This window comes from Somniosus microcephalus, chromosome 4 (genome assembly GCF_052327205.1).
Source record: "Somniosus microcephalus isolate GS21.2 chromosome 4, FLI_Smic_1.0, whole genome shotgun sequence".
NCBI classification, from domain to species: domain Eukaryota; kingdom Metazoa; phylum Chordata; class Chondrichthyes; order Squaliformes; family Somniosidae; genus Somniosus; species Somniosus microcephalus.
This window is the reverse complement of record NC_140990.1, coordinates 72,307,743-72,320,987: the sequence shown is the minus strand read 5'-3', so window position 1 is coordinate 72,320,987 and position 13,245 is coordinate 72,307,743. Positions and strand designations below refer to the sequence as shown.

Here is a 13,245-nt window from a genome sequence, read left to right as displayed (position 1 = left end):
TAACATGGCTAAAATATATTGAGATCAAATGTCTGATATAATGTGTATTATGGGAAAGAGAAGTTTAGTCTGAGTTAGAAACTCAAAACAGGCATTTCACTGCAGACAGGTCGCCATGGCAACACTGATAAGACATTCCATTCACTGAATTGACTGGTTGGAATCTGTAATCAGATCAGGGGAAAGAACAGGTTTTGTCTGTTATTAAGCACAATATAAGCTTAGAATCAGAGAATGGTTACAGCACAGAAGGAGGCCATTCAGCCCGTCGAGCCCGTGCCGGTTCTCTGCAAGAGCACTTCAGCTAGTCCCACTCCCCCGCACTTTCCCTGTAACCCTGCAAATATTTTTCTTTGATATACTTATCCAACTCCCTTTTGAAAGCCGTGATTGAGTCTGCATCCACCACCCTTTCAGGCAGTGCATTCCAGATCCTAACCACTCGCTGCATAAAAAAGATTTCCTCATGTCACCTTTGGTTCTTTTGGCAATCACCTTAAATCTGTGTCCTTTGTTTCTCGCCCTACAGACACATCTCCCTTATCCTGTAACAGACCAGGGTTCCTGGGGACAGACCCCACAGACACATCTCCCTTATCCTGTAACAGACCAGGGTTCCTGGGGACAGACCCCACAGACCCATCTCCCCTCTCAATGGTGACTCAAAGATATTGTGTAAACCTGAACCTGTATGGGTCTGATTCACTGATCCCCACCCGATCAGACAGGCTCAGATAAAGTCCGATCTTTTTCTTCTTCCGTATGATAGTAGCAAAGCAAATCAAATGTCAATATTTAAGTCAGCTATCCAGGCCAAAGCTTCCTGTGTAACAGTGTGGATATCTTGTCGGCTGCCTGTGAATTTCCTCTGAGGGCAGTGCTCAATGATGGGCTTCAGGGTCTGATCAGGAGCTCCACAGTCACATGATGGGGATGCTTTAATCTTCCATCTATGGAGAAGGTGGCAGCATCTTCCATGACCGTTTCTGAGGTGGTTGATGGTTGTCCACTGTTTGTGAGGAAGGTTTGATCCGATGACTATTAAACGCTCCCCAGGCTGCAGGTTCTGTGGCTGATCCCAGCCCTTGCCCTCTCCGTTCGTTCTCAGGAGACTTTGTCCTGAGTTGAGAGTCTCTCTGGAGATGGTGCTGGAGTCGATGGGGTTTGAAACATTCACTCAGTGGGTCTCCTCACTGTGCTCTCACCCTCCACCTTTAATGATCACCAATGGGATTGGGTCTGTCCCTTTTGAACCATTCAGGGTTCTGGGCAGGGGGTCCATTGCCCCCCTGGTGTTTCCATTGACTGTCGAACCCTTAGCTGTGAGTCTGTGCACTTCGCCAGATACCTGAGGGATTCGAGTGGTGGGAGAGAACACAAGGAGTCTCTTTATACAGAGGGTGTCCTTCTTTCACCCGATTGGGCTTCAAGGGGTGGAGGAGGTGAACCCGGGGCGGGGGGCTGATGCTGATCTGGACTTGTGTGGAGGGAGTGAGATATCGGGGCTGGAACTCCACTCCTGGTCCATCGCTGCCACATTTCGCCCGGTGAATACGGCGGACTCCCCGGGTTTACACTCTCCCCTCATTTAAACATAGACGGTGCAGTGTGGGAGGTGAGGGAGGAGTCTGCTCATCCCCGGGGGCAGATCAGACAAAGTGCTTTGAGTGGTGGGTCCAGCAGTGAAACTGAAACCAAACCAAAGGGAACAAATAAAGATCCAATCCAAGGGACAAGCAACGGGACAATGGGAAGAAACCACAACCGGCCCAAAAGTGGGATAATCTCCCCAGAAGGTCGGTGCGGACAGTTAGAAACTCCTCCTGGTGACTGTGTCTGCAGGACACGGCGTCACTTCAGTGTTTAAAGGCACAGAGCGGTGGCCTCACACCCAGGGGGCAATGTGTGGGAATTCCAGGGGCAGTGAGGACATACCCGGAAATACCCCGGAGCAGTGAAAGCCCACTGGGCCCCAGGACAAGGGCAAATTCAAAACGCAGTTTGCAGGTGTGATGCTCTATTCACACATCGAAGGTGAGAGAGATGCTGTGGGTCACACACTAAGCCCAGCAGCTGAAAGTGATTAACAGACTGGGTTTGTGTTTAGTGATCCCGGACGTGTTACCGAGACCTTCCCTGGATACCAAGGCTGGAAGCGGAACTCTAGAATGTATGGGGAGCTGGGACTTGTCCATTAGAGTAACCGAAGGTTTGAGAACTGAAATAATCTAGAGTTAGAAAAGAGAAAATGCCCAAAAATGGAGCAGTCTGTAACAGGACATCAATTAGTCTCCTCTTATCATGGAGAAATCAAATACTCGACACACTGTGTGTTTGAAGCAAAGCTGATTTATTCGACAGATATCCAGAATATTAATAACTCCAATAACTGGGTTGGAGTTTAAGATCAGCAGAAACAAACCCCAAATGTCAGAATGAACATGGTTCAGTCTTGGATCTGATTAACAGCAGAATCTAACCCCTGCAGTCACTTGTGAACTCGCTGGTGTCTCAATAGGCTTGATGAACGAGTGAATCCCTTCCCACACTTAGAGCAGGTGAATGGTCTCTCTCCAGTGTGAACGTGCTGGTGTGACAGCAGGTAAGATGAATTAGTGAATCCCTTCTCACACACAGAGCAGGTAAATGGCGTCTCCCCAGTGTGAATGCGCTGGTGTATAAGAAGGTAGGATGAACGAGTGAATCTGTTCCCACACTCAGAGCAGGTGAACGGCCTCTCCCCAGTGTGAACTCGCTGGTGTTTCAGGAGATCACTTGTGCTTTTAAAGCTCTGCTCACAATCAGAACATTTAAATGGTCTCTTACCAGTGTGAACTAGTTGATGTGCCGCGAGGTGGGATGACTGAGTGAATCTGTTCCCACACACTGAGCAGGTAAACGGCCTCTCCCCGGTGTGAGTGCGTTGGTGCTGCATCAGATGTTTTCTGCTTTTAAAGCTCTGCTCACAATCAGAACATTTAAATGGTCTCTTATTAGTATGAACAAGTTGATGTACAGCGAGGGTGGATGACTGAGTGAATCCCTTCCCACACACGGAGCAGGTGAACGGCCTATCCCCGGTGTGAGTGCGTTGGTGTTGCATCAGATGTTTTCTGCTTTTAAAGCTCTTCTCACAGTCAGAACATTTAAACGGTCTCTTATTAGAGTGAACAAGTTGGTGTGCAATGAGGCTGGAGGAGTTAGTGAATCCCTTCCCACACACGGAGCAGGTGAACGGTCTCTCCCCAGTGTGAACGCCCTGGTGTTTAATCAGTTCCTCAGAGCTTTTACATAAGTTCCCACAGTCAGAACATTTAAACAGACTCTCGTCAGTGTGAACTCGCTGGTGTTTCGGCAGGTTAGGCGATTGAGTGAATTCATTCCCACACACAGAGATATTAAACTGTGTGGCAACAGTGTGAACACCTTGGTGTCTGAGCATGTTATATAACAGACTGAATCCCTTCCCACACACGGAGCAGGTGAACGGTCTCTCCCCAGTGTGAACTCGCTGGTGTGTCAGAAGGTTGAATGAAGTAGTGAATCCCTTCCCACACATGGAGCAGGTGAACAGTCTCACCCCGGTGTGACTGTGTCGATGAGTTTCCAGCTGGGATGGGTAATTGAATCCCTTCCCACAATCCCCACATTTCCACGGTTTCTCCATGGTGCGAGTGTCCTTGTGTCTCTCCCAGTTGGACGATCGGTTGAAGCCTCGTCCACACACAAAACACGTGTACGGTTTCTCCCCACTGTGAATGGTTCGATGTTTTTTCAGGCTGTGTAACTGGTTAAAGCTCTTTCCACAGTCAGTGCACTGGAACAATCTCACTCGGGTGTGTGTGTCTCGGTGCTTTTCCAGTCACACTGATGTTTGAAATCTTTTCCCACAGACAAAACAGAGAAACATTTCTCCTTCCACATTCAAAGGCCGATGATATTCAGGTCCTGATGAATTGAGTGTCTGTCAGATCTTGTTGTGATGTTTGGTTTGAGTTTCCCGTCTGTAAATCCTCCCCTTCTAAAACCCTGTAAAAGGAGTTTACAAAAGTCATCACTGGAAGTACAGGATAGAAATTCAGAACAGACTATTCTAGTTTCTATGGAACATTCTTTCCTCTCTTGTTCCCCCAAAGCTGTAAATCCCCGTCCCACACACTCTCCCTCCTCCCTCTGCGGAAATCCAAACCATTGTACCATCTCCAACATTTTTCCTCTGCTCCCAGTTTTCCTCCTCCCCTGAAGGTGCTGACTCTGGCTGGGTTCAGTTCTACACTCACTGGTTCCCCTCTCCTCTCCTCCCCTGAAGGTGCTGACTCTGGCTGGGTTCAGTTCTACACTCACTGGTTCCCCTCCCTCTCCTCCCCTGAAGGTGCTGACTCTGGCTGGGTTCAGTTCTACACTCACTGGTTCCCCTCCCTCTCCTCCCCTGAAGGTGCTGACTCTGGCTGGGTTCAGTTCTACACTCACTGGTTCCCCTCCCTCTCCTCCCCTGAAGGTGCTGACTCTGGCTGGGTTCAGTTCTACACTCACTGGTTCCCCTCTCTCTCCTCCCCTGAAGGTGCTGACTCTGGCTGGGTTCAGTTTTACACTCACTGATTCCCCTCCCTCTCCTCCCCTGACGGTGCTGACTCTGACTGGGTTCAGTTCTACACTCACTGGTTCCCCTCTCTCTCCTCCCCTGAAGGTGCTGACTCTGGCTGGGTTCAGTTCTACACTCTCTGGTTCCCCTCTCTCTCCTCCCCTGAAGGTGCTGACTCTGGCTGGGTTCAGTTCTACACTCTCTGGTTCCCCTCCCTCTCCTCCCCTGAAGGTGCTGACTCTGGCTGGGTTCAGTTCTACACTCTCTGGTTCCCCTCCCTCTCCTCCCCTGAAGGTGCTGACTCTGGCTGGGTTCAGTTCTACACTCACTGGTTCCCCTCTCTCTCCTCCCCTGAAGGTGCTGACTCTGGCTGGGTTCAGTTCTACACTCTCTGGTTCCCCTCTCTCTCCTCCCCTGAAGGTGCTGACTCTGGCTGGGTTCAGTTCTACACTCTCTGGTTCCCCTCCCTCTCCTCCCCTGAAGGTGCTGACTCTGGCTGGGTTCAGTTCTGCACTCACTGATTCCCCTCCCTCTCCTCCCCTGAAGGTGCTGACTCTGACTGGGTTCAGTTCTACACTCACTGGTTCTCTTCCCTCTCCTCTCCTGAAGGTGCTGACTGGCTGGGTTCAGTTCTACACTCACTGGTTCCCCTCTCTCTCCTCCCCTGAAGGTGCTGACTCTGGCTGGGTTCAGTTCTGCACTCACTGGTTCCCCTCTCTCTCCTCCCCTGAAGGTGCTGACTCTGACTGGGTTCAGTTTTACACTCACTGGTTCTCTTCCCTCTCTCCTCCCCTGAAGGTGCTGACTCTGGCTGGGTTCAGTTCTACACTCACTGGTTCCCGTCTCTCTCCCCCCCTGAAAGTGCTGACTCTGGCTGGGTTCAGTTCTACACTCACCAGTTTCTCTCCAATATGTGACCCATGTGCCCAATCTCCATGTGTGAACCTCGACAGTGAGTGTCGACAGGCTGTTCCACTGTCCTCACCTGAGGCCTCACACGTGCATTTTCCAGCAGGGTCACTGGACCCTCCTCCCAATGGCTCAGTGGGTAAAGGCACCGCCCAGTGCGACTGAGTCACAGTAACAGGAGGGGCCCAGGTTTAATCCTGTCTGTGTATACTCGCCTTCGAATACCCTGTAAAAGCTGTTTACAAAAGTCGTCACTGTCAGGAGGAACATACAGACTTGAGTAGGCACATCACGGCCCAATAATCCAGCTCTCTATTCACAGGAGGAAGTCTGTTATCTAACTCCTTGAGCGGACAAAATAAAGAAAGATCCCAACAGTAAGAGCCCCTCGAATCCTTTGTTAATACCTTTCAAATCCTGACTGGTTCCTTCCTTATTCTAGAATTCCCCATCCCTGTGGGAGTCGATATTGGTCAAAAACTGCGAATTGGAAATTTCTAACTGATTTTTTCCACTTTCAGGTATTTCAAGCTGACCAGGTCCTTCACTCAGAGAATCTCCAAAGAGACTCTTTGATTTAAATACAGCTCTTCCCTCTTTTATATCCGGGATTAGAGTTACCGGGAATTTGAATACCTGACCACTCAAACTTAAAAGGGACTGTCAGTGATATACAGACTGAACCAATCACACAGCTCTGGGTCAGTTTGATTGATTCCTCTCTCCAGCCTGTAACTGATGAAACTTGTAAGGCTGAAATTTCACTGCGGTGCGCCGGGGGTGCAGGCAGTGCTGGGCACAGAGGGAGCAGCAAACCTGGTTCAGAGTGGGCACAGTGGGTTTGCCCTTGACCTGGGTTTTACGGTGACCATTTGTCAAACATATAGATTCTAACCCTGGGATTGTACATGGGGATTCGAACCCTGGGACTGCACATGGGGATTCTAACCCTGGGACTGTACATGGGGATTCTAACCCTGGGACTGTACATGGGGATTCTAACCCTGGGACTGTACATGGGGATTTTAACCCTGGGACTGTACATGGGGATTCGAACCCTGGGACTGCACATGGGGATTCTAACCCTGGGACTGTACATGGGGATTCTAACCCTGGGACTGTACATGGGGATTCGAACCCTGGGACTGCACATGGGGATTCTAACCCTGGGACTGTACATGGGGATTCTAACCCTGGGACTGCACATGGGGGTTCTAACCCTGGGACTGCACATGGGGATTCTAACCCTGGGACTGTAAATGGGAATTCTAACTCTGGGACTGCACATGGGGATACTAACCCTGGGACTGTACATGGGGATTATAACCCTGGGACTGCACATGGGGATTCTAACCCTGGGACTGTAAATGGGAATTCTAACTCTGGGACTGTACATGGGGATACTAACCCTGGGACTGTACAAGGGGATTCCAATCCTGGGACTGCACATGGGGATTCTAACCCTGGGACTGTACGTGGGGATTCCAACCCTGGGACTGCACGTGGGCATTCTAACCCTGGGACTGTACGTGGGGATTCCAACCCTGGGACTGTACATGGGGATTCTGACCCTGGGACTGTACATGGGGATTCTAACTCTGGGACTGTACATGGAGATTCTAACCCTGGGACTGGACATGGGGATTCCAATCCTGGGACTGCACATGGGGATTCTAACCCTGGGACTGTACATGGGGATTCCAATCCTGGGACTGCACATGGGGATTCTAACCCTGGGACTGTACGTGGGGATTCTAACCCATGGACTGTACGTGGGGATTCCAACCTTGGGACTGTACGTGGGGATTCTAACCCTGGGACTGTACATGGGAATTCTGACCCTGGGACTGCCCATGGGGATTCTGACCCTGGGACTGTACATGGGGATTTTGACCCTGGGACTGTACATGGGGATTCTGACCCTGGGACTGTACATGGGGATTTTAACCCTGGGACTGTACATGGGGATTCTAACCCTGGGACTGGACATGGGGATTCTAACCCTGGGACTGTGCATGGGGATTCTAACCCTGGGACTGTACATGGGGAATCTAACCCTGGGACTGTACATGGGGATTCTAACCCTGGGACTGTACATGGGGATTCTAAACCTGGGACTGTACATGGCGATTCCAACCCTGGGACTGTACATGGGGATTCCAATCCTGGGACTTTACATGGGGATTCTAACCCTGGGACTGTACATGGGGATTCTAACCCTGGGACTGTACATGGGGATTCTAACCCTGGGACTGTACATGGGGATTCTAACCCTGGGACTGTACATGGGGATTCTAACCCTGGGACTGTACATGGGGATTCCAACCCTGGGGCTGTACATGGGGATACTAACCCTGGGACTGTACATGGGGATTCAAACCCTGGGACTGTACATGGGGATTCTAACCCTGGGACTGCACATGGGGATTCTAACCCTGGGACTGTACATGGGGATTCTAAACCAGGGACTGTACATGGGGATTCCAACCCTGGGACTGCACATGGGGATTCTAAATCCGGGACTGTACATGGGGATTCTAACCCTGGGACTGTACATGGGGATTGTAACCCTGAGACTGTACATCAGGATTCTAACCCTGGGACTGTGCATGGGGATTCTAACCCTGGGACTGTACGTGGGGATTCTAACCCTGGGACTGTACGTGGGGATTCTAACCCTGGGACTGTACGTGGGGATTCTAACCCTCGCACTGTACATGGGGATGCTAACCCTGGGTCTGTACGTGGAGATTCTAACCCTGGGACTGTACGTGGGGATTCTAACCCTGGGACTGTACGTGGGGATTCTAATCCTGGGACTGTACGTGGGGATTCTAACCCTGGGACTGTACGTGGGGATTCTAACCCTGGGACTGTACGTGGGGATTCCAACCCTGGGACTGTACGTGGGGATTCCAACCCTGGGACTGTACGTGGGGATTCTAATCCTGGGACTGTACGTGGGGATTCTAACCCTGGGACTATACGTGGGGATTCTAACCCTGGGACTGTAGGTCGGGATTCTAACCCTGGGACTGTGCGTGGGGATTCTAACCCTGGGACTGGACATGGGGATTCTAACCCTGGGGCTGTACATGGGTGTTCTAACCCTGGGACTGTAAACGGGGATTCCAACCCTGGGACTGTACATGGGGTTTCCAACCCTGGGACTGCACATGGGGATTCTAACCCTGGGAATGTACATGGGGATTCTAACACTGGGAATGTACATGGGGATTCTAACCTGGGTCTGTACATGGGGATTCTAACCCTGGGACTGTACATGGGGATTCTAACCCTGGGACTGTACATGGGGATTCCAATCCTGGGACTGCACATGGGGATTCTAACCCTGGGACTGTACATGGGGATTCCAATCCTGGGACTGTACGTGGGGATTCTAACCCATGGACTGTACGTGGGGATTCCAACCCTGGGACTGTACGTGGGGATTCTAACCCTGGGACTGTACATGGGGATTCTGACCCTGGGACTGCCCATGGGGATTCTGACCCTGGGACTGTACATGGGGATTTTGACCCTGGGACTGTACATGGGGATTCTGACCCTGGGACTGTACATGGGGATTCTAACCCTGAGACTGTACATGGGGATTCCAGCCCTGGGACTGTACATGGGGATTTTAACCCTGGGACTGTACATGGGGATGCTAACCCTGGGACTGAACATGGGAATTCTAACCCTGGGACTGTACATGGGGATACTAACCCTGGGACTGTACATGGGGATTTTAACCCTGGGACTGTACATGGGGATTCTAACCCTGGGACTGTACATGGGGATTCTAACCCTGGGACTGTACATGGGGATTCTAACCCTGGGACTGTACATGGGGATTCTAACCCTGGGACTGTACATGGGGAATCTAACCCTGGGACTGTACATGGGGATTCTAATCCTGGGACTGTACATGGGGATTCTAAACCTAGGACTGTACATGGCGATTCCAACCCTGGGACTGTACATGGGGATTCCAATCCTGGGACTGTACATGGGGATTCTAACCCTGGGACTGCACATGGCGATTCTAACCCTGGGACTGTACATGGGGATTCTAACCCTGGGACTGTACATGGGGATTCTAACCCTGGGACTGTACATGGGGATTCTAACCCTGGGACTGCACATGGGGATTCCAACCCTGGGGCTGTACATGGGGATACAAACCCTGGGACTGTACATGGGGATTCAAACCCTGGGACTGTACATGGGGATTCTAACCCTGGGACTTTGCATGGGGATTCTAACCCTGGGACTGTACATGGGGATTCTAACCCTGGGACTGTACATGGGGATTCTAAACCAGGGACTGTACATGGGGATTCCAACCCTGGGACTGTACATGGGGATTGTAACCCTGAGACTGCACATCAGGATTCTAACCCTGGGACTGTGCGTGGGGATTCTAACCCTGGGACTGTACGTGGGGATTCTAACCCTGGGACTGTACGTGGGGATTCTAACCCTGGGACTGTACGTGGGGATTCTAACCCTCGCACTGTACGTGGGGATGCTAACCCTGGGTCTGTACGTGGAGATTCTAACCCTGGGACTGTACGTGGGGATTCTAACCCTGGGACTGTACGTGGGGATTCTAACCCTGGGACTGTACGTGGGGATTCTAACCCTGGGAATGTACGTGGGGATTCTAACCCTGGGACTGTACGTGGGGATTCTAACCCTGGGACTGTACGTGGGGATTCTAACCCTGGGACTGTACGTGGGGATTCTAATCCTGGGACTGTACGTGGGGATTCTAACCCTGGGACTATACGTGGGGATTCTAACCCTGGGACTGTACGTCGGGATTCTAACCCTGGGACTGTGCGTGGGGATTCTAACCCTGGGACTGTACATGGGGATTCTAACCCTGGGACTGTAAATGGGGATTCTAACCCTGGGACTGTAAATGGGGATTCTAACCCTGGGGCTGTACATGGGGATTCTAACCCTGGGGCTGTACATGGGTGTTCTAACCCTGGGACTGTAAACGGGGATTCCAACCCTGGGACTGTACATGGGGATTCCAACCCTGGGACTGCACATGGGGATTCTAACCCTGGGAATGTACATGGGGATTCTAACCCTGGGAATGTACATGGGGATTCTAACCTGGGTCTGTACATGGGGATTCTAACCCTGGGACTGTACATGGGGATTCTAACCCTGGGACTGTACATGGGGATTCTAACCCTGGGACTGTACATGGGGATTCTAACCCTGGGACTGTACATGGGGATTCTAACCCTGGGACTGTACATGGGGATTCTAACCCTGGGGTTGTACATGGGGATTCTAACCCTGGGGCTGTACGTGGGGATTCTAACCCTGGGACTGTACATGGGGATTCCAAGCCTGGGACTGTACATGGGGATTCCAACCCTGGGACTGCACATGGGGATTCCAACCCTGGGACTGCACATGGGGATACTAACCCTGGGACTGTACATGGGGATTCTAACCCTGGGACTGTACATGGGGATTCCAACCCTGGGACTGTACATGGGGATTCTAACCCTGGGACTGTACATGGGGATTCCAACCCTGGGACTGTACATGGGGATTCTAACCCTGGGTCTTTACATGGGGATTCCAACCCTGGGACTGCACATGGGGATTCTAACCCTGGGACTGTACATGGGGATTCTAACCCTGGGAATGTACATGGGGATTCTAACCCTGGGACTGTACATGGGAATTCTAACCCTGGGTCTGTACATGGGGATTCTAACCCTGGGACTGTACATGGGGATTCTAACCCTGGGACTGTACATGGGGATTCTAACCCTGGGACTGTACATGGGGATTCTAACCCTGGGACAGTACATGGGGATTCCAATCCTGGGACTGTACATGGGGATTCTAACACTGGGACTGTATATGGGGATTCAAAGCCTGGGACTGTACATGGGGATTCTAACCCTGGGACTGCACATGGGGATTCTAACCCTGGGACTGTGCATGGGGATTCTAACCCTGGGACTGTGCATGGGGATTCCAACCCTGGGACTGTGCATGGGGATTCCAACCCTGTGACTGCACATGGGGATACTTACCCTGGGAATGTACATGGGGATTCTAACCCTGGGACCGTACATGGGGATTCCAACCCTGGGACTGTACATGGGGATTCCAACCCTGGGACTGTACATGGGGATTCCAACCCTGGGACTGTACATGGGGATTCTAACCCTCGGACTGTACATGGGGATTCTAACCCTGGGACTGTACATGGGGATTCCAAACCTGGGACTGTACATGGGGATTCTAACCCTGGGACTGTACATGGGGATTCTAACCTTGGAACTGTACATGGGGATTCTAACCCTGGGACTGTACATGGGAATTCTAACCCTGGGACTGTACATGGGAATTCTAACCCTGGGACTGTACATGGGGATTCTAACCCTGGGACTGTACATGGGGATTTTAACCCTGGGACTGTACATGGGGATTCTGACCCTGGGACTGTACGTGGGGATTCTAACCCTGGGAATGTACGTGGGGATTCTAACACTGGGACTGGACGTGGGGATTCTAACCCTGGGACTGTACGTGGGGATTCTAACCCTGGGACTGTACGTGGGGATTCTAACCCTGGGACTGTACGTGGGGATTCTAACCCTGGGACTGTACGTGGGGATTCTAACCCTGGGACTGTACGTGGGGATTCTAACCCTGGGACTGGACGTGGGGATTCTAACCCTGCGACTGTTCGTGGGGATTCTAACCCTGGGACTGTACGTGGGGATTCTAACCCTGGGACTGTACGTGGGGATTCTAACCCTGGGACTGTACATGGGGATTCTAACCCTGAAACTGTACATGGGGATTCTAACCCTGGGACTGTACATGGGGATTCTAACCCTGGGACTCTACATGGGCATTCTAACCCTGGGACTGTACATGGGCATTCTAACCCTGGGACTGTACATGGGCATTCTAACCCTGGGACTGTACATGGGCATTCTAACCCTGGGACTGTACATGGGGATTCTAACCCTGGGACTGTACATGGGGATTCTAACCCTGGGACTGTACGTGGGGATTCTAACCATGGGACTGCACGTGGGGATTCTAACCCTGGGACTGTACGTGGGGTTCGAACCCTGGGACTGTATGTGGGGATTCTAATCCTGGGACTGTACGTGGGGATTCTAACCCTGGGAATGTACGTGGGGATTCTAACCCTGGGACTGTACGTGGGGATTCTAACCCTGGGACTGTACGTGGGGATTCTAACCCTGGGACTGTACATGGGGATTCTAACCCTGGGACTGTACATGGGGATTCTAACCCTGGGACTGTACATGGGGATTCTAACCCTGGGGCTGTACATGGGGATTCTAACCCTGGGGCTGTACACGCGTGTTCTAACCCTGGGACTGTACATGGGGATTCCAACCCTGGGACTGTACATGGGGATTCCAACCCTGGGACTGTACATGGGGATTCTAACCCTGGGAATGTACATGGGGATTCTGACCCTGGGACTGCCCATGGGGATTCTGACCCTGGGACTGCACATGGGGATTTTAACCCTGGGACTGTACATGGGGATTCTAACCCTGGGACTGTACATGGGAATTCTAACCCTGGGACTGAACATGGGGATACTAACCCTGGGACTGTCCATGGGGATTTTAACCCTGGGACTGTACATGGGGATTCTAACCCTGGGACTGCACATGGGGATTCTAACCCTGGGACTGTACATGGGGATTCTAACCCTG

The 13,245-nt window shown here is 51.6% G+C and overlaps 1 protein-coding gene across 1 annotated transcript in view; it reads right to left on the bottom strand.

The window, feature by feature from the left end:
• Nucleotides 1-2,312: 2,312 nt before the first annotated feature.
• LOC147119198 (uncharacterized) overlaps nucleotides 2,313-13,245 on the bottom strand; it is a 62,106-nt gene continuing 51,173 nt past the window's right edge. The window contains exon 2 of the mRNA XM_085984890.1: nucleotides 2,313-4,029. Within this exon, the coding sequence (XP_085841016.1) occupies nucleotides 2,489-3,667 (1,179 nt within the window). The 5' untranslated portion in view covers nucleotides 3,668-4,029 and the 3' untranslated portion in view covers nucleotides 2,313-2,488. The remainder of the gene's footprint in view (nucleotides 4,030-13,245) is intronic.